This window comes from Mobula hypostoma, chromosome 1, assembly GCF_963921235.1.
Source record: "Mobula hypostoma chromosome 1, sMobHyp1.1, whole genome shotgun sequence".
Classification (NCBI taxonomy): Eukaryota; Metazoa; Chordata; class Chondrichthyes; order Myliobatiformes; family Myliobatidae; genus Mobula; species Mobula hypostoma.
In genome coordinates this window covers 217760939-217787388 of record NC_086097.1, presented here as the reverse complement: position 1 = coordinate 217787388, position 26450 = coordinate 217760939, and the positions used below count along the sequence as shown (strand labels likewise).

General features: G+C 40.2%; 1 protein-coding gene across 4 annotated transcripts in view; it reads left to right on the top strand.

Annotated features, from left to right (window-relative positions):
* ppp1r42 (protein phosphatase 1, regulatory subunit 42) overlaps positions 1-26450 on the top strand; it is a 121902-nt gene that overhangs the window by 57999 nt on the left and 37453 nt on the right. For all 4 annotated transcript variants that reach the window (XM_063064602.1, XM_063064610.1, XM_063064619.1 and 1 more), the window contains 2 exons: positions 20351-20479; positions 23872-24055. In XM_063064602.1, the coding sequence (XP_062920672.1) occupies positions 20351-20479; positions 23872-24055 (313 nt within the window). The remainder of the gene's footprint in view (positions 1-20350; positions 20480-23871; positions 24056-26450) is intronic.

The following is a 26450-nucleotide window of genomic DNA, read 5'->3' as shown; positions in this document are numbered from 1 at the left end:
TGCTCTGATTAATAAAGGCCAGCATACTAAAAGCTTTCTTCACCACCCTATCCACATGAGATTCCACCTTCAGGGAACTATGCATCATTATTCCTAGATCCCTCTGTTCTCCTGCATTCTTCAATGCCCTACCATTTACCATGTATGTCCTATTTTGATTAGTCCTACCAAAATGTAGCACCTCACATTTTTCAGCATTAACTCCATCTGCCATCTTTCAGCCCACTCTTCTAACTGGCCTAAATCTCTCTGCAAGCTTTGAAAACCTACTTCATTATCCACAACGCCACCTATCTTAGTATTATCTGCATACTTACTAATCCAATTTACCACCCCATCATCCAGATCATTAATATATATGACAAACAACATTGGACCCAGTACAGATCCCTGAGGCAGACCACTAGACACCGTCCTCCAATCTGACAAACAGTTATCCACCACTACTCTGTGATGTCTCCCATCCAGCCACTGCTGAATCCATTTTACTACTTCGATATTAATGCCTAACGGTTGAACCTTCCTAACTAACCTTCCGTGTGGAACCTTGTCAAAGGCCTTCCTGAAGTCCATATAGACAACATCCACCACTTTACCCTTGTCAACTTTCCTAGTAACCTCTTCAAAAAATTCAATAAGATTTGTCAAACATGACCTTCCACGCACAAATCCATGTTGACAGTTCCTAATCAGACCCTATCTATCCAGATAATTATATATACCATCTCTAAGAATACTTTCCACCACTGACGTCAAACTCACAGGCCGATAATTGCTAGGTTTACTCTTAGAACCGTTTTTAAACAATGGAACCACATGAGCAATACGCCAATCCTCCGGCACCATCCCCGTTTCTAATGACATTTGAAATATTTCTGTCAGAGCCCCTGCTATTTCCTCACTAACTTCCCTCAAGGTCCTAGGGAATATCTTGTCTGGACCCAGAGACTTATCCACTTTCATATTCCTTAAAAGCGTCAGTACTTCCTCTTCTTTAATCGTCATACTTTCCATAACTACCTTTCTTGTTTCCTTTACCTTACACAATTCAATATCCTTCTCCTTAGTGAATACCAAAGAAAAGAAATTGTTCAAAATCTCCCCCCATCTCTTTTGGCTCCACACATAGCCATCCACTCTGATTCTCTAAGGGACCAATTTTATCCCTCACTATCCTTTTGCTATTAATATAACTGTAGAAACCCTTTGGATTTATTTTTACCTTATTTGCCAAAGCAGCTTCGTATCTTCTTTTAGCTTTTCTAATATCTTTCTTAAGATTCTTTTTACATTCTTTATATTCCTCGAGCACCTCATTAACTCCAAGCTGCCTATATTTATTGTAGATCCCTCTCTTTATCCGAACCAATATCCCTTGAAAACCATGGCTCTCTCAAACTTTGATCCTTTCCTTTCGACCTAACAGGAACATAAAAATCCTGTACCCTCAAAATTTCACCTTTAAATGACCTCCATTTCTCTATTACATACTTCCCATAAAACAAATTGTCCCAATCCACTCCTTCTAAATCCTTTTGCATCTCCTCAAAGTTAGCCTTTCTCCAATCAAAAATCTCAACCCTGGGTCCAGTGCTATCCTTCTCCATAACTATATTGAAACTAATGGTATTGTGATCACTGGACCCAAAGTGCTCCCCAACACATACCTCCGTCACCTGTCCTATCTCATTCCCTAACAGGAGATCCAACACTGCCCCTTCTCTAGTTGGTACCTCTATGTATTGCTGCAAAAAACTATCTTGCACACATTTTACAAACTCCAAACAATCCAGCTCCTTTACAGAATGGACTTCCCAGTCTATGTGTGGAAAATTAAAATCTCCCACAATCACAACCTTGTGCTTACTACAAATATCTGCTATCTCCTTACAAATTTGCTGCTCCAGTTCTCGGTCCCCATTAGGTGGTCTATAATAAACCCCTATAAGCGTCACATATATCTTTCCGATTCCTCAATTCCACCCAAATAGCCTCCCTAGACAAGTCCACTAATCTATCCTGCCAGAGGATCGCTGTTATATTTTCTCTGACAAGCAGTGCAACACCTCCCCCTCTTGCCCCTCCTATTTTATCACACCTGAAGCAACGAAATCCTGGAATATTTGGTTTGCCAATCACACCCCTCCTGCAACCATGTTTCACTAATAGCTACAACATCATATTTCCAGGTATCAATCCAGGCTCTAAGCTCATCCACCTTTCTTACAATGCTCCTAGCATTAAAATAGATGCATTTATGAAACTCTCTACCTCTTACTCTCTGTTTATCCCTAATGGTGCAAACAAATTTGTTATCTTTTTCTTCCTTCTCCCGTCTTCCATCTTCGGTCTGAGTGCTCCCAATCTCTGTCCCCTGCCTATCCTCCCTCACACACTGTCTACTAGCTTTCTCTGTTTTTGAACTAACCTCCTCTCTCCTAGTCTCTTCAATTTGATTCCCACCCCCCAACCTTTCTAGGTTAAAGTCACCTCAGTAGCCTTCGTAAATCTCCCCGCCAGGCTACTGGTCCCCCTAGGATTCAAGTGCAACCCGTCCTTTTTGTACAGGTCACACCTGCGCCAAAAGAGGTCCCAATGATCCAAAAATTTGAATCCCTGCTCCCTGCTCCAATCGCTCAGCCATGCATTTATCCTCCACCTCATTGCATTCCTACTCTCACTGTCACATGGCACGGGCAGTAATCCCGAGATTACTACCTTTGCGGTCCTTTTTTCCAACTCCCTTCCTAACTCCCTATATTCTCCTTTCAGGACCTCTCCCCTTTTCCTACCTATGTCATTGGTACCTATATGTACCATGACTTCTGGCTCCTCTCCCTCCCACTACAGGATATCTTGGACACGATCAGAAACATCCCAGACCCTGGCACCAGGGAGGCAAACTACCATCCGGGTCTCTGGACTGTGTCCACAGAATCGCCTATCTGACCCCCTAACTATCGAGTCTCCTATTACTACTGTCCTCCTCTTCCTTTCCCTACCCTTCTGAGCTACAGGGCCGGACTCTGTGCCAGAGGCATGGCCACTGTTGCTTCCCCCAGGTAAGCTGCCCCCCCCCCCAACAGTACTCAAACAGGAGTACTTATTGTCAAGGGGCACAGCCACTGGGGTACTCTCTAGTACCTGACTCTTCCTCTTCCCCCTCCTAACCGTGACCTACTTGTCAGCCTCCCATGGCCCCGGTGTGACCACCTGCCTGTAACTCCTCTCTATCAACTCCTCACTCTCCCTGACCAGACAAAGGTCATCGAGCTGCAGCTCCAGTTCCCTAACGCGGTCCCTTAGGAGCTGCATCTCGGCGCACCTGGCACAGATGTGGACGTCCGAGAGGCTGGGAGACTCAAGGACCTCCCACATCCGACACTGAGAACAACAAGCTGCCCTCACACTCATACTTCCCCCTCTCCTCAAATAACAGGAAAAAATAAATACCAAACCTACTTTGCCTCGCCCGTTTCCGCCTAAGCCCATTGAGCCAAAGCCCTTAAGCCTTCACTCTGCTCCCGGCTCACTCTGCCGCCCTCAAAACTATGCTGCGCGGTGTATAAGGCTGTGTTCCTTTTTAATCTTCCGCGCTTCACTGCCCGACGTCACACACCTGCGCAGTCCCACCTCTCTGAACTCCGATGGAAAAAAAACCGAAAAATTCAAAATGGCTTCCTCCGCACTCCCACTCCAATTCTCAGACATCCTTCTCTGAATTAAACCCAAATCACATTATCACATACTGTAATCTTATATGTTTCAATCAGATCCCCTCTCATCCTTCTAAATTCCAGTGTGTACCAGCCCAGTTGCTCCAATCTTTCAACATATGACAGTCCCGCCATCCTGGGAATTAACCTCATGAACCTCCACTGCACTCCCTCAATAGCAAGAATGTCCTTTCTCAAATTTGGAGACCAAAACTGCACACAATACGCCACGCGTGGTCTCACCAGGGCCCTGTTCAACTGCAGAAGGACCTCTTTGCTCGTATATTCAACTCCCCTTGTTATGAAGGCCAACATGCCATTAGCTTTCTTCACTGCCTGCTGTACCTGCATGCTTACTTTCAGTGACTGATGAACAAGGACGCCAAGATCTCATTGTACTTCCCATTTTCCTAACTTGACATCATTCAAGTAGTAATCTGCCTTCCTATTCTTGCCACCAAAGTGGATAACCTCACATTTATCCACATTAAACTGCATCTGCCATGCATCTGCCCACTCACCCAACCTGTCCAAGTCATCCTGCATTATCTCAACATCCTCCGCACATTTCACACTGCCACCCAGCTTTGTGTCATCTGCAAATTTGCTAATGTTACTTTTAATCCCTTCATCTAAATCATTAATGTACATTATAAATAGCTGCGGTCCCAGCACTGAACCTTGCGGTACCCCACTAGTCACCGCCTGCCATTCTGAAAGGGACCTGTTAATCCCTACTCTTTGTTTCCTGTCTGCCAACCAACTTACAATCCACGTCAGTACCCTACCCCCAATACCATGTGCTCTAATTTTGCCCACTAATCTCCTATGTGGGACCTTATCAAAGGCTTTCTGAAAGTCCAGGTACACTACATCCACTGGCTCTCTCTTGTCCATTTTCATAGTTACATCCTCAAAAAATTCCAGAGGATTAGTCAAGCATGATTTCCCCTTCGTAAATCCATGCTGACTCGGACTGATCCTGTTACTGCTATCCAAATGTGCTGCTATTTCAACCTTTATAATTGACTCCCGCATCTTCCCCACCACTGATGTCAGGCTAACTGGTCTATAATTGCCTGTTTTCTCTCTCCCTCCTTTCTTAAAAAGTGGGATAACATTAGCTACCCTCCAGTCCTCAGGAACTGATCCTGAGTCTATAGAACATTGGAAAATAACTACCAATGTGTCTATGACTTCTAGAGCCACCTCCTTACGTACCCTGGGGTTCAGACCATCAGGCCCTATGGATTTATCAGCCTTCAGTCCCATCAGTCTGTCCAACACCATTTTCTGCCTAATGTAAATCTCCTTCAGTTCCTCCATTACCCTAGGTCCTCCGGCCACTATTACATCTGGGAGATTGTTTGTGTCTTCCCTAGTGAAGACAGATCCAAAGAACCTGTTCAACTCATCTGCTATTTCCTTGTTCCCCATAATAAATTCACCCGTTTCTGTCTTCAAGGGCCGAGCTTTGGTCTTAACTAATTTTTTTCCTCTTCACATACCTAAGGAAGCTTTTACTATCCTCCTTTATATTCTTGGCTAGCTTGCCTTCATATCTCATCTTTTCTCTCCGTATTGCCTTTTTAGTTATCCTCTGTTGTTCTTTGAAAGTTTCCCAATCCTCTGGCTTCCTGCTCATCTTTGCTATGTTATACTTCTTCTCTTTTATTTTTATACTATCCTTGACTTCCCTTGTCAGCCATGGTCACCCCTTACTCCCCTTAGAACCTTTCTTCCTCTTTGGAATGAACTGATCCTGCATCTTCTGTATTATTCCCAGAAGTACCCACCATTGTTGTTCCACTGTCATCCCTGCTAGGGTATCTTTCCAGTCAACTTTGGCCAGCTCCTCCCTCATAGCTCCATAGTCCCCTTTGTTCAACTGCAATACTGACACTTCCGATTTTCCCTTCTCCCTCTCAAATTGTAGTTTAAAACTTACCATATTATGGTCACTACCTCCTAATGGCTCCATTACCTCAAGTTCCCTTATCAAATCTGGTTCATTACACAGCACCAAATCCAGAATTGCCTTCTCCCTGGTAGGTTCCAGTACAAGCTGCTCTAAGAATCCATCTTGGAGGCACTCCACAAACTCCCTTTCTTGGGGTCCAGTACCAACCTGATTTTCCCAGTCCACCTGCATGTTAAAATCCCCCATAACAACTGTAGCATTACCTTTGCGACATGCCAATTTTAACTCTTGATTTAACTTGCACCCTGTATCTAGGCTACTGTTTGGGGGCCTGTAGATAACTCCCATTAGGGTCTTTTTGCCCTTACAATTTCTCAGTTCTATCCATACTGACTCTACTTCTCTTGATTGTATGTCACCCCTCACAAGGGACTGAATTTCATTCCTCACCAACAGAGCCACCCCACCCCCTCTGCCCACCTGTCTGTCCTTTCGATAGGATGTATGTCCTTGAATATTCATTTCCCAGCCCTGGTCCTCTTGCAGCCATGTCTCTGTTATTCCTACAACATCATACTTGCCAATTTCCAACTGAACCTCAAGCTCATCCACTTTATTTCTTATACTTCGTGCATTCATATATAATACTTTTAATCTATTACTCCCCTCACCTTTCACATCGATCCTATTGCACTTGGCCACACTCTCCGATCCCTTCCTGAGCTTTCTGCCCTGTTAATTCTCTCTTTCCCTTTAACTCCATCCTTATATTTCCTCTCCTTCCCCCCCCCCCCCCGCTACTTAGTTTAAACACACCTGTGTAGCAGTGGCAAACCTGCCTGCCAGAATGCTGGTCCCTGGCCTGTTGAGGTGCAACCCGTCCCTTTTGTACAATTCATCCTCGCCCCAAAACAGATCCCAGCGGTCTAAGAATCTAAAGCCCTGCTTCCCGCACCAGCTCCTCAGCCACACATTCAGATCCCCTATCTCCCTGTTCCTGCCCTCACCAGCACGAGGAACTGGAAGCAAACCGGAGATAACCACCCTGGAGGTCCTGCTTTTCAGCCTTCTTCCGAGTTCTCTGAAGTCACACTGCAGAATTTCTTTCCTCCTCTTCCCGACGCCATTTGTGCTGGCATGCACTTCCACTTCTGGCTGTTCACTTTCACCCTTGAGGATGCCCTGCATTTGGTCCGTGACATCCTTGATCCTGGCACCAGGGAGGCAACACACCTTCCTTAAATCCCGCCTGTTGCTGCAGATACCCCTTTCTGTACCTATCACTATGGAGTCCCCAACTACCACAGCTCTGCCTGACGTCTGTCTCCTTGGCTTTGTTTCAGCACCAATTTTTGACTCACAGACCTGTCCGCCTCTCAGACTGGCAGTGTCTTCTGTGCCGACAGCTTCCAAGAGGGTGAACTTGTTTTCAAGAGGTACATCCCCTGGGGTCTCCTGTACTCCAAGCCTCCATCCCTTCCTCATCATTGCCCCCCTTCTCTCTTCCGGTGTCTTCGGTGTAACAATCTCACTGTAGGTCCTGTCCAGAAAACTCGTTTTCCCGGATGAATCTGAGGTCATCCAGTTGCTTCTCCAGTGCCCCAACATGGTCCTTCAGGAGCTGAACCTTTTCACAGTTGTAGCAGCCAGAGGCACCGTCTGTGTCCCTGACCTCCCACATCATGCAAGATTTCCTCTCAGCCCCAGTCTCCTGACTTCTCCCCGTATCCCTACATGCCCTGATGTGCTGGTATATTGAAGACAGTAGGGAATTTCATCACTGGTGGAAATTCAAGTATCAGAGTCCTGCTGAAAACTCCCATCACCAGTGTTGAGCCCCTAATTACCCATTTTCACAACCAAACCATGGAGACTTCTCTTCTTGGAGATGGTATTGTTAAATTCAAGACTATGCATTAGGAACACACAAATAACTGTGTAAGTGATGAAAAGTATGAACTGCTTCACAAACTACTCATCAACCTTCCACACTAGGTACCACATGGAGGAGTGTGCGGTTTCCACTTTGGCCTAATCAGACACTTCAGAACCCACAAAATCAGAGTGGAAAAAGTCCCCCTTGTTCCCAAGAATGCCTAATTGACATTAACATCTCTGATCATTGCCTCTAGAGACCTTCAATGATCTTTATACATTTGTGCTATTTGTGTTCTTTGTTGTATAATTTTGTACAATTTATGTTTAATTTATGTTTTTCTTGTGAAAAGTGTTGTGTCTCTAATGCTATGTCCCTGTAATGCTGATGCTAGTAAGTTAGTTATTCATTGCACTTGATATTCGCGCATATGAGAATAAGCTTGACTTTGACATCATGATTGTACAAAGTCTCTTCACCATCTTCAAGCATTAATGTACCTTTGTAGTGGTATAAAGTACGTAATTGTTAACCCAGCAATGATGATATGATAGCACAGGAACTAGTCAGGATGATATAAGAACGGAAGGCTAGAGGTAATGTAGTTTCTATGCACTTCTATCCTTGTCCATGGAGGTCATGGGTTTTTGAGGTATGGTTTAAGAGGACAGTGGAGTGTTTCATCAAGATGTTTTAATCTGTTTCACCGATGAGAGACTGGATAGGCTGTATTGAGTTTTCTTGATGTAAAAGAGGCTGGGGGGGACCTGACTGAAGTATGTAAACTTGTTGGAGGATGAGATACAATAGATAGTGCAAAACATTTCTGCTGAGCAGAGGTGTTGAAAGCATAGTTTGAAGGTAAAGCGGTAAGAGATTTGGAGGGGTACTGGGGAAGAATATTTTTACTCAGAGGCTGGTTAAAATAAGAATGCACTAAGGTGGTATTGGAGGCAGAAACTCTCAGAAAATTTGATGAGTATCTAAAATAGCAATTTCTGGAAAATGAGACTAGATTAGATAGATACTCATTGTTGTGTGTGCCAAAGGGCTGGTTTCTGTACTATATGAAAATAACAAACGTGCATATGATGAATTTTCATGTTTTCCTCGGTTGTGCTAGTTGCATCAGGCTGGAGTTGCATGAGGTAGTCTTTTCCCGTCTGTTTTGGCAGAACTTGGGGCACTTCCTCTTCTGTTTGTAGGACCTGGCATTGGCTTATTACAATTTTAGTTTTGAGACAAAGGAGAAATAATGTTTCCAAATGCTCCGAATGACATGGTAGCTTACTTGATTTTTATGTCTCTGGCTGTCAATCTCCAACTGTGCGACTGTGTGAGTTGCTGCCTGAAATATAACAATGTTGTAACAGAAGGCTGCACATAGGAAGTGCACATGGAAGAGCTGTCACCTTGACAAGTTGGTCGCTATAGTGCATGTTTTGTCACAATATGCTTTTTCTAACTGTACCTTGGATGACCTCCTGTTACCCAGGTCCACCTTGGGGAAAGAAGGGCTAAGATCTAAAGACAGGATAATGTCCACATCTTGTCTGGCCTCTCTCTCTACCTTTGCAGTTATAACACCATTAAGAGGAATGACCTAGTGGAGAGGACTTTTACAGCTCTGGAATCTGACATGTTATTGCAGAGCTATATTCTTGTCAAAAGTTGCACTTCTCTTTTTATGGAAATACTGTTTAACCAGAATTCTCCCAGTGAGATTGCAATCTGAAAAACCACAATAGTATGAATTAATATGGAGAAAGTTATAACATTGGATTAACACTATTTGCAGAGAAAAACAAGTTCTAAGTAATAATCTTTTCAGTATCTTATCATCACACATACTGAAATGCAGAATAAAACAAAGGAATTGTTGTGTTTAAATATTTAGTAATTTAAATGTGTCTGCCAGGAATTGTTGGAATTATATAGGATATAATTAGGTGAACGCTACCTTCCTTTTTAATGATTTTCAATATCAAGATTAAATCATTACCATAGAAATGTAGAGAAACGATGAGCGCTGCCAGGCACAATTTTAAGATCACTTATATGGACGAATATTCCTTTTTTATCACTATTTATTTTATAGTTAAAGAAATGCAGTAAAGTAAAACATTGTACATTAAAAATTTCATATAGAACTTATAAGCTTCAGAAAAAAGTGTAGTTAAATTAACTGGATGTTGGCTAACCAATATAAAGGTCTTAATAGAGAATGTACGGAAAAAGTGATTCTCTTGAGAAAGAATCTAGGACTAAGAATCACTTTTTTAACAAAAGTGGTTGACTATTTCAGGCAGAGATGAGGCATATTCTCCTCTTCAGAGGAGATGAATTTTCGGCATTGTTCTTTGATAGAGGCTAAGATAATGCATTTTGGTGGTGGTGGGGTGATGGGGGAACGTAAACTAGAAATACAAATTTAATGAAAAACTTAGAGTTTGGAGAAATAGATGCCTTGGAGTGCAAAATATAAGTCCTTGAAAATGCCAGATTTTGGATTTTATATGCGAGAAAATAAAGCATAAGAACAAAAAGGATTATGACAAAAGGCAATGATTAAACTGGAATTTATCTGTTGCACTACATTGAGGTCATGAAAGTTAAAGCAGAATTCACCAGGCCCTCATATTGGAATAAAAAGCTTTATTTATGAGAACTATAGTATATTTTTCACCAAAACGGAGAAGACTAATATTTAGAATTGTGTTTTTTGTCAATACTACTAAAAATGTTAAACAGTAGTAGCAATAAAATCTATCCTGCTTTCAAAGTTAGATAGAGTTTTGAAGCAGAATAAAACTCTTCTTCTACAACTACTTTTCAAGTTTGGGGTGGCCATCCAGGCTGATTTCCAGTCCCATCTATGCCGGATACCATAATGCAGTTTCAGTGTAGAGTTTTTGTATTTTTATTAAAAATTTTAAAATATGAAAGGTCTTGATAAAAGCAGATGGGGAAAAATTATTACTTGTAATATTTTTTGAGGATTTCTGTTTGGTTGCTTCTCAGAAGGTGAAGATAGAGGCTTGGAAACACTGAAGCAATATTAAAGTTGTTGGAGGAAGTAACTTTTTATCCCAGCAAGTACAGTATTTGTGAAGTTGCATAAGTGCAATTGCTTTTGTTATGATTCTTTGACAGGATGTGGATATCACTGATGATTCTGACATTTATTGTTTATTTTTAATTATCCCTGAACTAGCACAGTTAAAGGTCAAGTCATTTGGTGGGAAGTGGAATCTTGATAAATGGGTTAAATCTGGTCAGGAGAGCAGATTCTGTTCTTGAAGAATTCTGATAAAATAGCAGGGTCTTCTGCAATACAATCATTATTACCTACACAAAGAATAGATAGTTACTTAAATTTACCTATCTTTCACAGTAGGATTCAGTCATGTCTCTGTATCAATCAGAGCTCTGATTGTTAATCCAGTAAATGAACCTGTACACTAGTCACAGTAAATAAAGCAAGCAGGTCATGGAGCAAGAGAGGACAGAAAACATGATAACAAGATGGTTTTTAGAGAGTTTTAGCAAAAGTTAGCATACACTGGAAAGGCTGATTACTCCTGCTGTAATCTGTGAACTCTAAGGTTCAGAAGTACTTATTATTACTGATAAATTTATGTGAAATGTAATGTAAATTTAATCAGCTACAAATATACATTCCAGTAAACAGTTGTCATGTATGAAATGGGACATAATGTCAAAACATCCAATAGATCAAAGCTTTGTTGATCTTGGTGGTCACAATAAATACGTAGTTGATGGTACTACCCACTAATCTGACATTAATGACATTGTACTGTAATAACTAAAACCATATGTACACTAGATGGAGCTGGTGAGAGTGAGTGCAAAATCACTTGGATATATTAAAACTGAGCTAAAGGCAGATTTTGTGGACAAAACAGTCATCTTTGACATCCAAAAAATAGTTATTTGTAAATATGATTCTGAAATGTATCATCAAAGTGTTTTCAGAACATAGAAATCCACAGCACATTACAGGCCCTTCGGCCCACAATGTTGTGCCGACCAAGTAACCTACTCTAGAAACTGCCTAGAATTTCGCTAGCACATTGCCCTCTATTTTTCTAAGCTCCATGTACCTATCTAAGAGGCTCTTAAAAGACCCTATTTTATCCGCTTCCACCACCGCTGCCGGCAATGCATTCCATGCACCCACAACTCTCTGTGTAAAAAAAACTTACCCCTGACGTCACCTCGGTACCTATTTCCAGGCACATTAAAACTATGCCCCCTTGTGTTAGCCACTTCAGTCCTGGGGAAAAGCCTCTGGCTATCCACACAATCAGTGCCCTTCATCATCTTATACGTTTCTATCAAGTCACCGCTCATCCTCCGTTTTTCCAAGGAGAAAAGGCCAAGTTCACTCAACCCATTCTCATAAGGTACACCCTCCAATCCAGGCAACATCCTTGTAAATCTCCTCTGCACTCTCTCTATAGTATCCACATCCTTCCTGTAGTGAGGTGACCAGAACTGAACACAGTACTCCAAATGGGGTTTGATAAGGCCTTATATAGCTGTAACATTACCTCATGGCTCTTGAACTCAGTCCCATGGGTGATGAATGCGAACATACCATATGCCTTCTTAACAACACTGTCAATCTGCACAGCAGTTTTGCGTGTCTCATGGACACAGACCCCAAGATCTCTCAGATCCTCCACGCTGCCAAGAGTCTTACCATTAACATTATATTCTGTCTTCAAACTTGACCTACTAAAACGAACCTTAGCTCATTTTTTTTGATGAGTTAGTTTTTGATGTATTTTTAATGAGTGTGAGTTTGGGACAATATACAGAAAGATAAAATGACAAGGTTATATTTTAATTAGCAGCATTTATTAATAATAGCACTAATACTGGAATAAATCAGCCAGCAATGTCTGATGCAGGAACATTGTATGGTATCTGTGTGAAAATCAGGAAGTTGCCTTTCAATATGAATGGAAAATTCTGGAAATACTCAGCAGATCAGGCAGCATCTGTAGTTAACATTTCATCATGTCTGGAAAAGATTTAAAAAATTAGTTATGGAAAAAGAATGTGGCAAAGGAGCAAATAAAGAAAGGAAAGATTGACCAGGAGGAAAAATAAGTGCAAATGTTGGCTTATAGGTAAAGTAAATGAACAAAGTAGAAAGATCATCAGAAATTACCAAAATCAGTATTCTGGACACTGAAAATCTGAAATTAAAACAAAAAATAGTTAATTTTTCCTCATCTCATTTTCTGCCTCTGAGATCTAGAAACTTACTTTTACCCCACATCATATTTAGCAAATCAGATATATAAACATTACTTTCAGATATATAAAGAGTAAAAGAAGAGGCAAGATTGGATATTCGACTGCTGACAAACGATGCTGGAGAGTTGGTAACTGGGGACAAAGAAATATCAGATTAACTCCATAAGTTTTTATAAGTCTTCACTGCGAAAGACACCATCAACATGCCAGAAATTGGAGAGTGTCAGGAGGCAAAAGTGAGGGTAGTCACTATTACTAAAGATAAGGTGTTAGGAAACTGAATGGTCTGAAGGTAGATAATCCCTGGACCAGATAGACCACACCTCAGGCTTTTGAATGAGGTAGCTGAAGAGACTGCGGAGGCATTAGTAGTGATCTTACAAGAATCACCAGATTCTGGAAAATTGCAGAAATCACCCCATTTTTTAAGAAGACAAGGAGGCAAAAGACACAATATTATGGCCCAGTTAGCCTGACTTCAGTGGTTGGGAAGATGTAGGAGTCCATGAGTGAGGGTACTTGGAAGCTCATTTTAAAAGAAGCCAAGGTCAGTATGGTTCCATAGGGGAAATCTTGCCTGACAAATCTGTTGGTAATCTTTGAGGAAATAACAGGTAGGATAGATAAAGGAGCATCAGTGGATGTTGCCTACTTGGATTTTCAGAAGTCCTTTGACAAGGTGCTTTAAATGATGCTACTAAATAACATAAGAGACAATAGTATTACAGGAAAGAAACTAACATGGATAGAAGATTGTGTGACCAGCAAAAGGCAATAAAGTGGGCCTTTTCTGATTGGCAACTAGTGACTAAGGGTGTTCCTCAGGGGTCAGTGTTGGGCCAACTTCTTTTCACGTTATATGTCAATGATCTGGATGACAGAATTAATGGCTTTGTGGCCACATTTGCTGACAATTCAAAGATAGGTGGAGGGGCAGTTAGTGTTGAGGAAGCTGGGAGTCTGCAGAAGAACTTGTATAGATTAGGAGAATGTGCAAAGAAGTGGCAGATGGAATACAGTGTAGGGAAGTGTATGGTCATGCACTTTAATAGAAGGAATAAAGGTGTAAATTATTTTCTAGATATACAGCAAATTCAGAAATCAGAAGCGCAAAGGGTCTTCAGAGTCCTTGTGCAGGATTACCTTAAAGGTTAACTTGCAGGTTGAGTTGGTAATAAGGAAGGCAACAGCACTGTTAGCATTCATTTTGAGACTTATACAATATAAAAGCAAGGATGTAATGCTCAGGCGTTATAAGGCATTGGTTAGACTGCACTTGGAATGTGGTGGGCATTTTTGGGCCCCTTATTTAAGAAAGAATGTGCTTGCGATGGACAGGGTCCAGAGACAGTTCACAAGAATGATCCTGTGAAGGAAAGGGTTAACGTATGAGGGGAGTTTGATGGCTCTGGGCCAGTACTTGCTGGAGTGTAGAAGAATAATGGAGGCGGATCTCTTTGAAACCTATCGTATAGTGAAAGGCCTAGATAGAGTGAATGTAGAGAGGATGTTTCCTATAGTGGGAAAGAGTCTAGGACCAGGGAGAACAGCTTTAACCAGAGGGTGGTGAATCTGTGGAATTCATTGCCACTGATGGCTGTGGAGGCCAAGTCACTGGGTATATTTAAAGTGAAAGTTGATAGGTTCTAGATTAGTAAGGAGTGCCAAAAGGTTATGGGGATAAAGCACGAGAATGTGGTTGAGAGGGAAAATAAATCAGCCGTAATAGAATAGTGAATCTGTGGAATTCTTTGCCACCGGCAGCTATGGAGGCCAAGTCTTTATGTATATTTAAGGCAGAGGTTGATAGATTCTTGATTGTTCAGGGCATGAAGGGATATGGGGAGAAGTCAGGAGACTGAGGCTGAGAGGAAAATTGGATCAGCCATGATGAAATAGTGGAGCAGACTCGATGGACCGATGGCCTAATTCTTCTCCTATGCCTTATGGTCTTATAGAACATAGAACATAGAATAGTACAGCACAGTACAGGCCCTTTGGCCCACAATGTTGTGCCGACCTTCAAACCCTGCCTCCCATATAAGCCCCCACCTTAGATTCCTCCATATACTTGACTAGTAGTCTCTTAAACTTCACTAGTGTATCTGCCTCCACCACTAACTCAGGCAGTGCATTCCACGCACCAACCACTCTATGAGTAAAAAACCTTCCTCTAATATCCCCCTTGAACTTCCCACCCCTTACCTTAAAGCCATGTCCTCTTGTATTGAGCAGTGGTGCCCTGGGAAAGAGGCGCTGGCTATCCACTCTATCTATTCCTCTTATTATCTTGTACACCTCTATCATGTCTCCTCATCCTCCTTCTCTCCAAAGAGTAAAGCCCTAGCTCCCTTAATCTCTGATCATAATGCATATTTTCTAAACCAGGCGGCATCCTGGTAAATCTCCTCTGTACCCTTTCCAATGCTTCCACATCCTTCCTATAGTGAGGTGACCAGAAATGGACACAGTACTCCAAGTGTGGCCTAACCAGAGTTTTATAGAGCTGCAACATTACATCGCGACTCTTAAACTCTATCCCTCGACTTATGAAAGCTAACACCCCGTAAGTTTTCTTAACTACCCTATCCACCTGTGAGGCAACTTTCAGGGATCTGTGGACATGTACCCCGAGATCCCTCTGCTCCTCCACACTACCAAGTATCCTGCCATTTACTTTGTACTCTGCCTTGGAGTTTGTCCTTCCAAAGTGTACCACCTCACACTTCTCCAGGTTGAACTCCATCTGCCACTTCTCAGCCCACTCCTGCATCCTATCAATGTCTCTCTGCAATCTTTGACAATCCTCTACACTATCTACAACACCACTAACCTTTGTGTCGTCTGCAAACTTGCCAACTCACCCTTCTACCCCCACATCCAGGTCGTTAATAAAAATCATGAAAAGTAGAGGTCCCAGAACAGATCCTTGTGGGACACCACTAGTCACAATCCTCCAATCTGAATGTACTCCCTCAACCACCACCCTCTGCCTTCTGCAGGCAAGCCAATTCTGAATCCACCTGGCCAAACTTCCCTGGATCCCATGCCTTCTAACTTTCTGAATAAGCCTACCGTGTGGAACCTTGTCAAATGCCTTACTAAAATCCATATAGATCACATCCACTGCACTACCCTCATCTATATGCCTGGTCACCTCCTCAAAGAACTCTATCAGGCTTGTTAGACACGATCTGCCCTTCACAAAGCCATGCTGACTGTCCCTGATCAGACCATGATTCTCTAAATGCCTATAGATCCTATCTCTAAGAATCTTTTCCAACAGCTTTCCCACCACAGACATAAGGCTCACTGGTCTATAATTACCCGGACTATCCCTACTACCTTTTTTGAACAAGGGAACAACATTTGCCTCCCTCCAATCCTCCGGTACCATTCCTGTGGACAACGAGGACATAAAGATCCTAGCCAGAGGCTCAGCAATCTCTTCTCTTGCCTCGTGGAGCAGCCTGGGGAATATTCCATCAGGTTCCGGGGACTTATCTGTCCTAATGTATTTTAACAACTCCAACACCTCCTCTCCCTTAATATCAACATGCTCCAGAACATCAACCTCACTCATATTGTCCTCACCATCATCAAGTTCCCTCTCATTGATGAATACCGAAGAGAAGTATTCATTGAGGGCCTCGCTCACTTCCACAGCCTCCAGGCACATCTTCCCACCTTTATCTCTAATCGGTCCTACCTTCACTCCTGTCATCCTTTTTTTCTTCACATAATTGAAGAATGCCTTTGGGGTTTTCCTTTACCCTACTCACCAAGGCCTTCTCATGCCCCCTTCTTGCTCTTCTCAGTCCCTTCTTAAGCTCCTTTCTTGCTTCCCTGTATTCCTCAATAGACCCCTCTGATCCTTGCTTCCTAAACCTCATGTATGCTGCCTTCTTCCACTTGACTAGATTTTCCACCTCACTTGTCACCCATGGTTCCTTCACCCTACCATTCTTTATCTTCCTCACTGGGACAAATTTATCCCTTACATCCCGCAAGAGATCTCTAAACATCGACCACATGTCCATAGTACATTTCCCTGCAAAAACATCATCCCAATTCACACCCGCAAGTTCTAGCCTTATAGCGTCATAACTTGCCTTTCCCCAATTAAAAATTTTCCTGTCCTCTTTGATTCTATCCTTTTCCATGATAATTATAAGGGCCAGGGGGCGGTGGTCACTGTCCCCCAGATGCTCACCCACTGAGAGATCTGTGACCTGACCTGGTTCATTACCTAGTACTAGATCTAGTATGGCATTCCCCCTGGTCGGCCTGTCCACATACTGTGACAGGAATCCATCCTGGACACACTTAACAAACTCTGCCCCATCTAAACCCTTGGAACTAATCAGGTGCCAATCAATATTAGGGAAGTTAAAGTCACCCATGATAACAACCCTGTTATTTTTGCACCTTTCCAAAATCTGCCTCCCACTCTGCTCCTCTGTATCTCTGCTGCTACCAGGGGGCCTATAGAACACCCCCAGTAGAGTAACTGCTCCTTTCCTGTTGCTGACTTCCACTCATATTGACTGAAAAGAGGATCCTGCTACATTACCCATCCTTTCTGTAGCTGTAATAGTATCCCTGACCAGTAATGCCACCCCTCCTCCCCTTTTTCCACCCTCTCTATCCCTTTTAAAGCACTGAAATCCAGGAATATTGAGAATCCATTCCTGCCCTGGTGCCAGCCAAGTCTCTGTAATGGCCACTACATCATAATTCCATGTATGTATCCAAGCTCTCAGTTCATCACCTTTGTTCCTGATGCTTCTTGCATTGAGGTACACACATTTCAGCCCTTCTACCTTACTGTCTTTACACCATTTATTCTACTTCTCTTTCCTCAAAGCCTCTCTGTATGTTAGATCTGGTCTAATGGTCTAAATCATCTCTTGCAAATTCTGGCTCCTTCAAAGTGACACCACCACCAAACAAGTCTTACTTAATTTTCTGGTAATTGCTCCTCCATTTCCATCAACAGCTATTCTCCTCCTTGCAAATCTTCTCATGCAACTGCAGGAGATATGCCATCTACCCTTTTGGCTCCTTTCTTTCCAATGACCCAAGTATATTCTTCAAGTGAAGGATGTTGCCTGGATTGGGGAGCATACCTTATAAGGATAGGTTGAGTGAACTCAGCCTTTTTCCTTTGGAGCGATGGAGGATGAGAGATGACCTGACAGAGGTGTATAAGATGATGAGATGCATTGATCGTGTGGACAGTCAGAGGGCTGAAATGGCTAGCATGAGAGGACACAGTTTTAAGATGCTTGGAAGCAGGTACAGAGGAGATATCAGGGTTAAGTTTTTTACGCAGAAAGTGGTGAGTGCGTGGAATAGGCTGCCAGTGACGGTGGTGGAGGCGGATACAATAGGGTCTTTTAAGAGACTCCTAGATAGATACATGGAGCTTAGAAAAATAGAAGGCTATGGGTAACCCGAGGTAATTTCTAAAGTAACTACATGTTCAGCACAGCATTGTGGGCTGGAGGCCCTGTATTATTCTGTAGGTTTTCTATGTTTCTATACAGGCATATAGTGGGAAGGAATGGGGTGATTAATGGGTTGCAAGGATTAATGGTCTGTATATTAATTGATTGACTTTCACTGTTCTGGTTTTATAACATCTGAACCCCTTAATGAGTTACTAGTTTGCAAAGGAATTGCGGTTCTGCATTATGTGCAATATTTCTATGGAAGGCATTTCCTAATTAAAAATTAAATAAGTTAGTCTCATAATGGGCTTACTCCAAGAAATTCCACTCTTGGGTCAGGATATTTAACAAAATATATTTGAACCTCTCTGTTTAATCACTCATTATAACTAGCAAATGGAACATGCTTACTTTTGTCTGACCTTTTCCTACACTTAATTAGTATGTGAAAGATGATTGATGTACTGGAGCTGCAATACTTGATTCACTGTGGTGAGAGCATGAGTAAGTATTGGGGAAACATGTATGCATGCGTACATCAAAATTTTTGTATAATAGATACAGTTTTCTTTAAATTTTCATGTTAAATACTTGATTATTTAGAGATAATGGTGTATTATTTTCCTTGAAAAGAAAATTATTTTGTCAGCATCTCAGCTATGTTTATATTTGGTTGCCTACAACTACTGTAGGTAAAACATCTTAAGAATTTAAATTTCAACAAAAAAACTGAATATATTTATTGACTGCAGACAGCCTAAATGCAATATTGATACACATTTGCAGGATGTAAAACTCTTCATAATTTTCTGTACATTATGTTCTTCATCTAAGTCTGATTGTCAGATTAGTTGTTGAGGTGATATTAGCTTTCTTCAATAAAGAGGAACTAATAAATATTTTCAATGTTGAGCATGTTTAAAATAAAGTATATCTATAATTGCTCATCTCTTGAATGTTATTGAATTGTTAGAGGAGTTTTCTTCAAACAAATTGGCTGTTGTCTTTGTTGACATCAATGACAAAGCCTCAAATTAAATAATTGGCTATAAACAATTTGGGACATCTAATGTTGTGAAAGAGTTAATTTTTATTTCTTTTTTGTGATTATTTTCATATTTGAGACAAGATAATCTATTCATTTCGGGCTGTAGAATAGTGCAATTGTCATCATTTTGGAGGTTTACAAAAGAAAATTACAAAAATGAAATATATTTTATAAAATAACAATTCTTTGTTGTAAAACATTTCAATGATTTAAAACCAGGAAGATATACATTTTGATACAGTTCTAGGTTGGAATTGATTTGAGCTGTTAACCTATATTGCTTTTCATTTTATATAAATAAATTTTGTTTCTAAAGTCTTTCCACAATAGATAACTTTATTGTTTACTACGATGTCAAATGTGATTATAAAATGAAAAGAAACTCCCTAGTTTAGTTTTACCATTTTTCTAACTGATTATCATACCCAGAGCATCAAAGCAACCCATTTCAAGATAAATCTGTATATAGAAAGTGTGGAATATGTATTATGGCTGAGCAGTTGTAATTTAAAGATTATCGACATTCTTACTAACTAATACTTTAAGTGGCTATAGGATGTTCCTCTTTAATGGAAATCCTAACTTTAAATGGTTTAATCCTTAATCTGTTAGATGCCGAGGAATGTCCAGTAACTCCATTAAGCAGTTGTGTATGCACACACACACCCAAAAATAGTTAGGTTTCTACTTACCAGAGTTTATCTGCCTGTTTGAACAACTGTGCCATTTTTTAAATATTGCTTTTCATTTATAACAATAACAATGTAGAGGGATAAATAAGTTAGTTCCTTTTGGATCCTTTGCAAATCTTGGCAAACAGTAATTTTCAGGTACTTTTCTTTGTAATTAACTTGTTTGCCTTGCAGTTTTCATTACTACTCACAACATGTAGCAAATAAAGTGGATTTTGCCATTCATAAGGCTGAAGCTGTATCAGTTAAATTTCATAGTGTCTTTAAAAGTGAACTAATTGAAAAGATTTATTCATTTTGGCCTTAGCTTGTTTTCAGTCAACCTTATTTTTGAAGCAATTATTTTCATTTGTAGAGATCCTTGATGGAAAAGAAGTAAACAATGCAGCCAGACAATTTTTATTGAACTGGAAAGCTTTCCGAGAAGCCAAAAAAAAAATTGCCAAGGAGAAGACAGACGAGCAGGAAGTCCAATGGAAATTAGGTAAATGACATTGAAAGACTTTTTGAGAAGGAACACAATTTTTTTTCAGTTAGATAATGTGTTATTGTATTGAAATACAAGTATTTTATCATGGGCCGAAGCCTTCCCCATGAGTGGGTATAGCTGCAAAGCAATGGAGGTTTGAAATCAGAGTTTTCCTTTTCCTAGGTGTGATGCCAACCTTGGCTGATGAGCCCCATTTGCCAGAAGTGATTTTTTTTTAAGGCGCCAGTAACCACCTTTTCCCCTTTTCCTGTCAGCAGAAAGGTTCTGCGGGGCTTAATAGCTAAGCCACATCTGAAGGCCAGGAGGTGGACTTGGTTGGCAGACACTGTTTGAGGCACACACCATAGGAAGCATTTAATATGTAATGGGATCTTATCCCCATTACCCCTAACCCAGCTTTGAGAACCTTAAGAAACCACTCTGGAGCCTTACAGCAGAAAGATTTATTGATTGGTGACTGTGATTAATTTATATACTATTTCCTTGTGTAATAAAATTTAATATTGGTTGTTTCCTGATATTTTGTTTCGTTTTGCACTTCTTTGTCCTCAATGTGGACAACAACTTCTACCATTGCCTCCTTCCCTCACCCCGCTACAATATGCAACCCAGTCTCTTGAATCTGCCATTGCTATGGAATTCACCAGATAACGTGCATGGCTTCCTCTGGAACTATCATTCTCCACTATTTTCATTGATACACTTTGTGATGCAGATGCTTATTGTTTCTTACCAAGTATTCTCTCTTTTCCACTATCCCCCCCAATCCCAATCATGTCAGTTCCTATGTTGTACTCACTTTTGAACTCTGGAATTCCCAGGCATTGTTCTGTAAATACTGCTGTCCTTAAGCTATCACTTTCCCAAACCAAAGGATATAAGAGCAGAATTAGGCTATTCAGCCCATTAGTTCTGCTTCTGCTTCAGCATTCAATCATGTCTGATTTTCTCAATCCCATTATACCACCTTCTTTCATGCTGGATGAACTGATTAAGTATTTTGCATCAGTCTTCACTGTGAAAGACACTAATAGTATGCCGGAAGTTCGAGAGTGTCAGAGGGCAGAAATGTGTGAAGTTGTCATTACTAGGCACAAGGTTCTTGGGAAGCTGAAAGGTCTGAAGGTAGATAAGTCATGTTGACCAGATGGTATACACCCTAGGGTTCTGAAAGAGATAGTTGAAGAGATTGTGGAGGTATTTGTAATGATCTTTCAAGAATCTATTGATTCTTGCATGGTTCCAGAGGACTGGAAAATTGCAACTGTCACTCCACTTTCCAAGAAGGGAGAGAGGAAGAAGAAGGGAAATTAAATGCCAGTTAGTCCCATCTCAGTGGTTAGGAAGATGCGAGAGTCGATTATTAAGGATGTAATTTTGGTGTACTTGGACGTACATGATAAAATAGGCATGGTCCATATGGTTTCCTTCAGGGAAAATCTTGCTTGACAAATCTGTTGGAATTCTTTGCAGAAATAACAAGCAGGAAAGACAAAGGAGAGAGAATTGGTAGATGTTGTGTACTTGGATTTTCAGAAGGCCTTTGACAAGGTGCTACACATGAGGCTGCTTAACAAGTTAAGAGCCCATGGCATTAAAGGAAAGATAGAGCATTGGCTGATTCGCAGGAGGCAAAGACTGGAAATAAAGGGAGCCTTTGCAGGTTGACTGTCAGTGACTAGTGGTGTTTCACAGGGGTTTGTGTTGGGATCACATCTTTTTATGTTATATGTCAATGATTTGGATGACGGAATTGATAACTTTGTAACCAAGTTTGCAAATGATACAAAGATGGCTAGAGTGGCAGGAAGTAAAGAGACTATAGAAAGACAAAGAATGAGCTAAGAAGTAGCAGATGGAATACAGTCTTCGAAAGTGTATAGTCATACACTTTGGTAGAAGAAATGAAAGCATAGACTATTTTCTAAATGGAGAGAAAATTCAAAAATCGAAGGTGCAGAGGGACTTGGGAGTCCTCTTGCAGGATTCACTAAAGATTAATTTGCAGGCTGAGTTGGTGATGAGGAAGGCAAATGCGATTTAGCATTCATTTTGAAAGGAATAAAATATAAAAGCAAGGATGTAATGTTGAGGCTTTATAAAACACTGGTGAGGACTCACTTGGAGTAATGAATGCCAACATCGCATTTGAGTCCCTTATCTAAGAAAGGATGTGTTGACATTGGAGAGGATTCAGAGGAGTTTCGTTAAAATGATTCTGGGATTGAAAAGTTATCATTTGAGGAGCGTTTGATGGTATTGGGCCTGTACTTACTGGAATTCAGAAGAATAAGCCTTGTTCTCCCTTCAGAATTTGAGGCACAAAGCCCACTTAGAGTCCTATATTCTCACTAACACATCCTTCGATTTCCGACCACTTTTTTTCTATTTTGCCTAGAGTGCTGGAAATAACCAGCACGTCAGGCAGGCTCTCCAGGGAGAGCAAAACAGGTTCATTTGGTTCATCTTCATTGATCTTATACACCATAGTGCATTTTCTTTCATTTCAGTTTTTAACAACTGCAGTGTTTTATACCTCTTCTCTGGTTCTTTCTTTTTTCTTCTGTTCTCATTCATTTCCTTATATTTAGATTTTCCAGGACAGAAAAAAATATGCTTATTAATTATTCACCGAAAGTAGAAAGTTACATCATATATGGTAATTTCAAAATTTCTAAATCAAGTACTGAGATATGTTGTCTGTGTGCAGCTTAAGTTGTTTGTCCTTGGAGAATAATGACAAAAATAATGATCAGATATGAAATTTTAAGTTATGAAAGAATTGAAAATAATTACTTTTTTCTTTGGAGAAGAGATAACTGAGAACAAATTTTATCAAAGCCTGCAAAGAACACCTTGGTAGTGTACATCAAGCATTTTATTTAACTTGTATTCTAAGTGCATATTATAGGAAATGAGGGTAAAATTAACAAACTTCAAGCAAAATTTAGAATTTTTGGAATTGTTAGAATATTCTCCTGTTTTGAGGAGTTGTTTGTATGAACTTAGTATGTACTGCTTTAATCTTTTGAGAAATATCTGTATAAGTACCTGATTCAGAATAATTATTATGTATTACAATGACTACAGGTAAGGTAATTGAGTACAGTCAATGAAACCATGGATATGTTAAATTAAGGAAAACAACTAAATTACAATATATAAAACAAAATTTAACGTGAATGCTTTTGTTGCTTTATTTGCCTTACCTCTGAAGTAGATCAGTCAGGGAGAAAAGAAGATTTAATTTTGCATTATATAAACATTGTTGAAGGATTAGACTTGAGATGCTGCATAATATTAATAAAATTATAAATTTAATATATTGAAAAATTAGTTGTTATTTGTTGATCAACAAGTTTATCTGTTTCCTCTTTGTTAACAAGATCATCCACAGATTATTCGGCACCATGCACCGAGAACCTCCCCAAGTATTTATAAATTCAGGAAACCTGTTGATGTTCTTTTTACAAAACCTTCTAACCGTGCAAACTCTGGAGGTGATAGACGAAGTGTTTTACTGCCGGGACTCGAATCTGGTTGTATGCATGATGGAGTGGAAGGAATCGGGTAAGATGCCAACATCTTCTAAAATGTGCATATTAGACACATCTGCAACATACACATTGCATTTGGCATTACAATTATTTAGGTTAATAATTCCTTCTAAGTAGTCCAAGTGATATAGAAATAAAACATTTTCAATTCACATGTTGTATAATTTCAATGTAGGGTTCTAGAAAGAACATTGAAATTTGAAAAAAAGGATTTCAAATTACTGAAGACACTTTTGTTATTAGTTTGATTTTAATTTTCAAGAAGTTGAAAACCTAATGCTTAATATCAAACCTAATGTTTGTTATTGAGATTTAAGCAGCTAAATATAATGGTCTGAAATGTTGTGTGTTCTTAACCTATAATTAAATTCTGAGTAACATTAGAATATTCAACATATTTTCAAGGGAAGTGGATCGAATTCACTTAATAAAAATGGTTTGGCAACAACATAACATTAGATGTTTCAATAACTAGATTTTTAAACATTAAAATAGTGTAAATAAAGCATGTTTGTACTGACACTAAGACGACTCAAATTACTTTTAGAATCAAATTAATTCATCAAAGTTACAGATTCAGAAAAATAATCACAATTTGATGCTAAAAGTGCTTTACTCATTTTTAGATCAAATTGATAATTTTCTAATACATATTTGAATTTGTAATCATAGAGTGTATAGGTAACATTTTGTTTGATATTTTATTTCAACTGTCTTGATTACAGATTGGGTACGGAATGCAGTATTCCTAACTTTAGTCCTGTCTTAATCAACATTGCATTGATGTATGTCTTTGACCTTTTGACAGCTAGCCACTTTAGATGGTTCAGTAAGAAAATGTAAACATTAGTTTGTTCCTTACATTCGAGTATGTTTAGTTGGGTGATGGTGAAATGGAAAAGATTAATATGTACCTAATGAAGTTTGGAAAATTGAGAGTACAATTAAATAATTGTATGAATAATAGTAGTTAAAAACAAGTTTGCTTAAATACTCATTTCCTTCCTTTAGGTCCCCTCCCCCATTAAAAGATTGATGAATAGCAGACTGTTTGTAGCTTCAAGTCCAATCTCAATTCTTTTCTCCCAGCAAATAAACAACATTTTCTCTTGCCTTACTTGATTAATTCTGCTCATGTGTCCAAAATGAAATCTCCATCTGGTTTATAAACTTGTGGATTTTATTAGCTGAAATTGTGATGCTTATTCCAAAAGAAAATAATGAGTACAGAATATAGTTCATTGTCTTTTGGAGAGCTTATTTATTTATTTTTTTACTGGTAAGTGAAAAATCATTTTTACAGAAAAAAAATCACCATGCCCCAATTATTGATTGTATCAAGACAAGGTAATAAATGTTAGCACATGCTAAAAGGGTAAGGAAACATTATTAGAAATCAATTTAGAAAGTGTGGAAAACAGATGTGCCACAAACACATGTAGCAAGCTTTGGAGCGTAGTTAATAAAAGTTTCAGAATATATTGAGAAATATTTTAAAACATTCCAAAAAAGAACTTAAGATTGTATTGTTTCATTAATTTCATTGTCTAGTTTAAAAACTGGATGACTGTAATATAAACTGAAATTGTGTTGTACTTCCCCTAAAAGGAATTATGTGGTTTAGGCAATAAGCATCACACTTAGAAGTTGCTGGTGAATGCAGCAGGCCAGGCAGCATCTCTAGGAAGAGGTACAGTCGACGTTTCGGGCCGAGACCCTTCGTCAAGACTAACTGAAGGAAGAGCTAGTAAGAGATTTGAAAGTGGGAGGGGGATGGGGAGATCCGAAATGATAGGAGAAGACAGGAGGGGAGGGATGGAGCCAAGAGCTGGACAGGTGATTGGCAAAAGGGATATGAGAGGATCATGGGACAGGAGACCTAGGGAGAAAGAAAGGGGGAGGGGGGAAGCCCAGAGGATGGGCAAGGGGTATAGTGAGAGGGACAGAGGGAGAAAAAGGAGAGAGAGAAAAAGAATGTGTGTATATAAATAAATAATGGATGGGGTACGAGGGGGAGGTGGGGCATTAGCGGAAGTTTGAGAAGTCAATGTTCATGCCATCAGGTTGGAGGCTACCCAGACGGAATACAAGGTGTTGTTCCTCCAACCTGAGTGTGGCTTCATCTTTACAGTAGGGGAGGCCGTGGATAGACATATCAGAATGGGAATGGGACGTGGAATTAAAATGTGTGGCCACTGGGAGATCCTGCTTTCTCTGACGGACAGAGCACAGGTATTCAGCAAAGCGGTCTCCCAGTCTGCGTCAGGTCTCGCCAATATATAGAAGGTCGCATCGGGGGTGTCCAGTGCTGGTACATGATTTGTACTATTATACTATTTATTATCTTCAAGGATGTGAAACTTTGGTCTCAGCATTGCCATCTGTACTTCTACACTGCCAGTATAAAC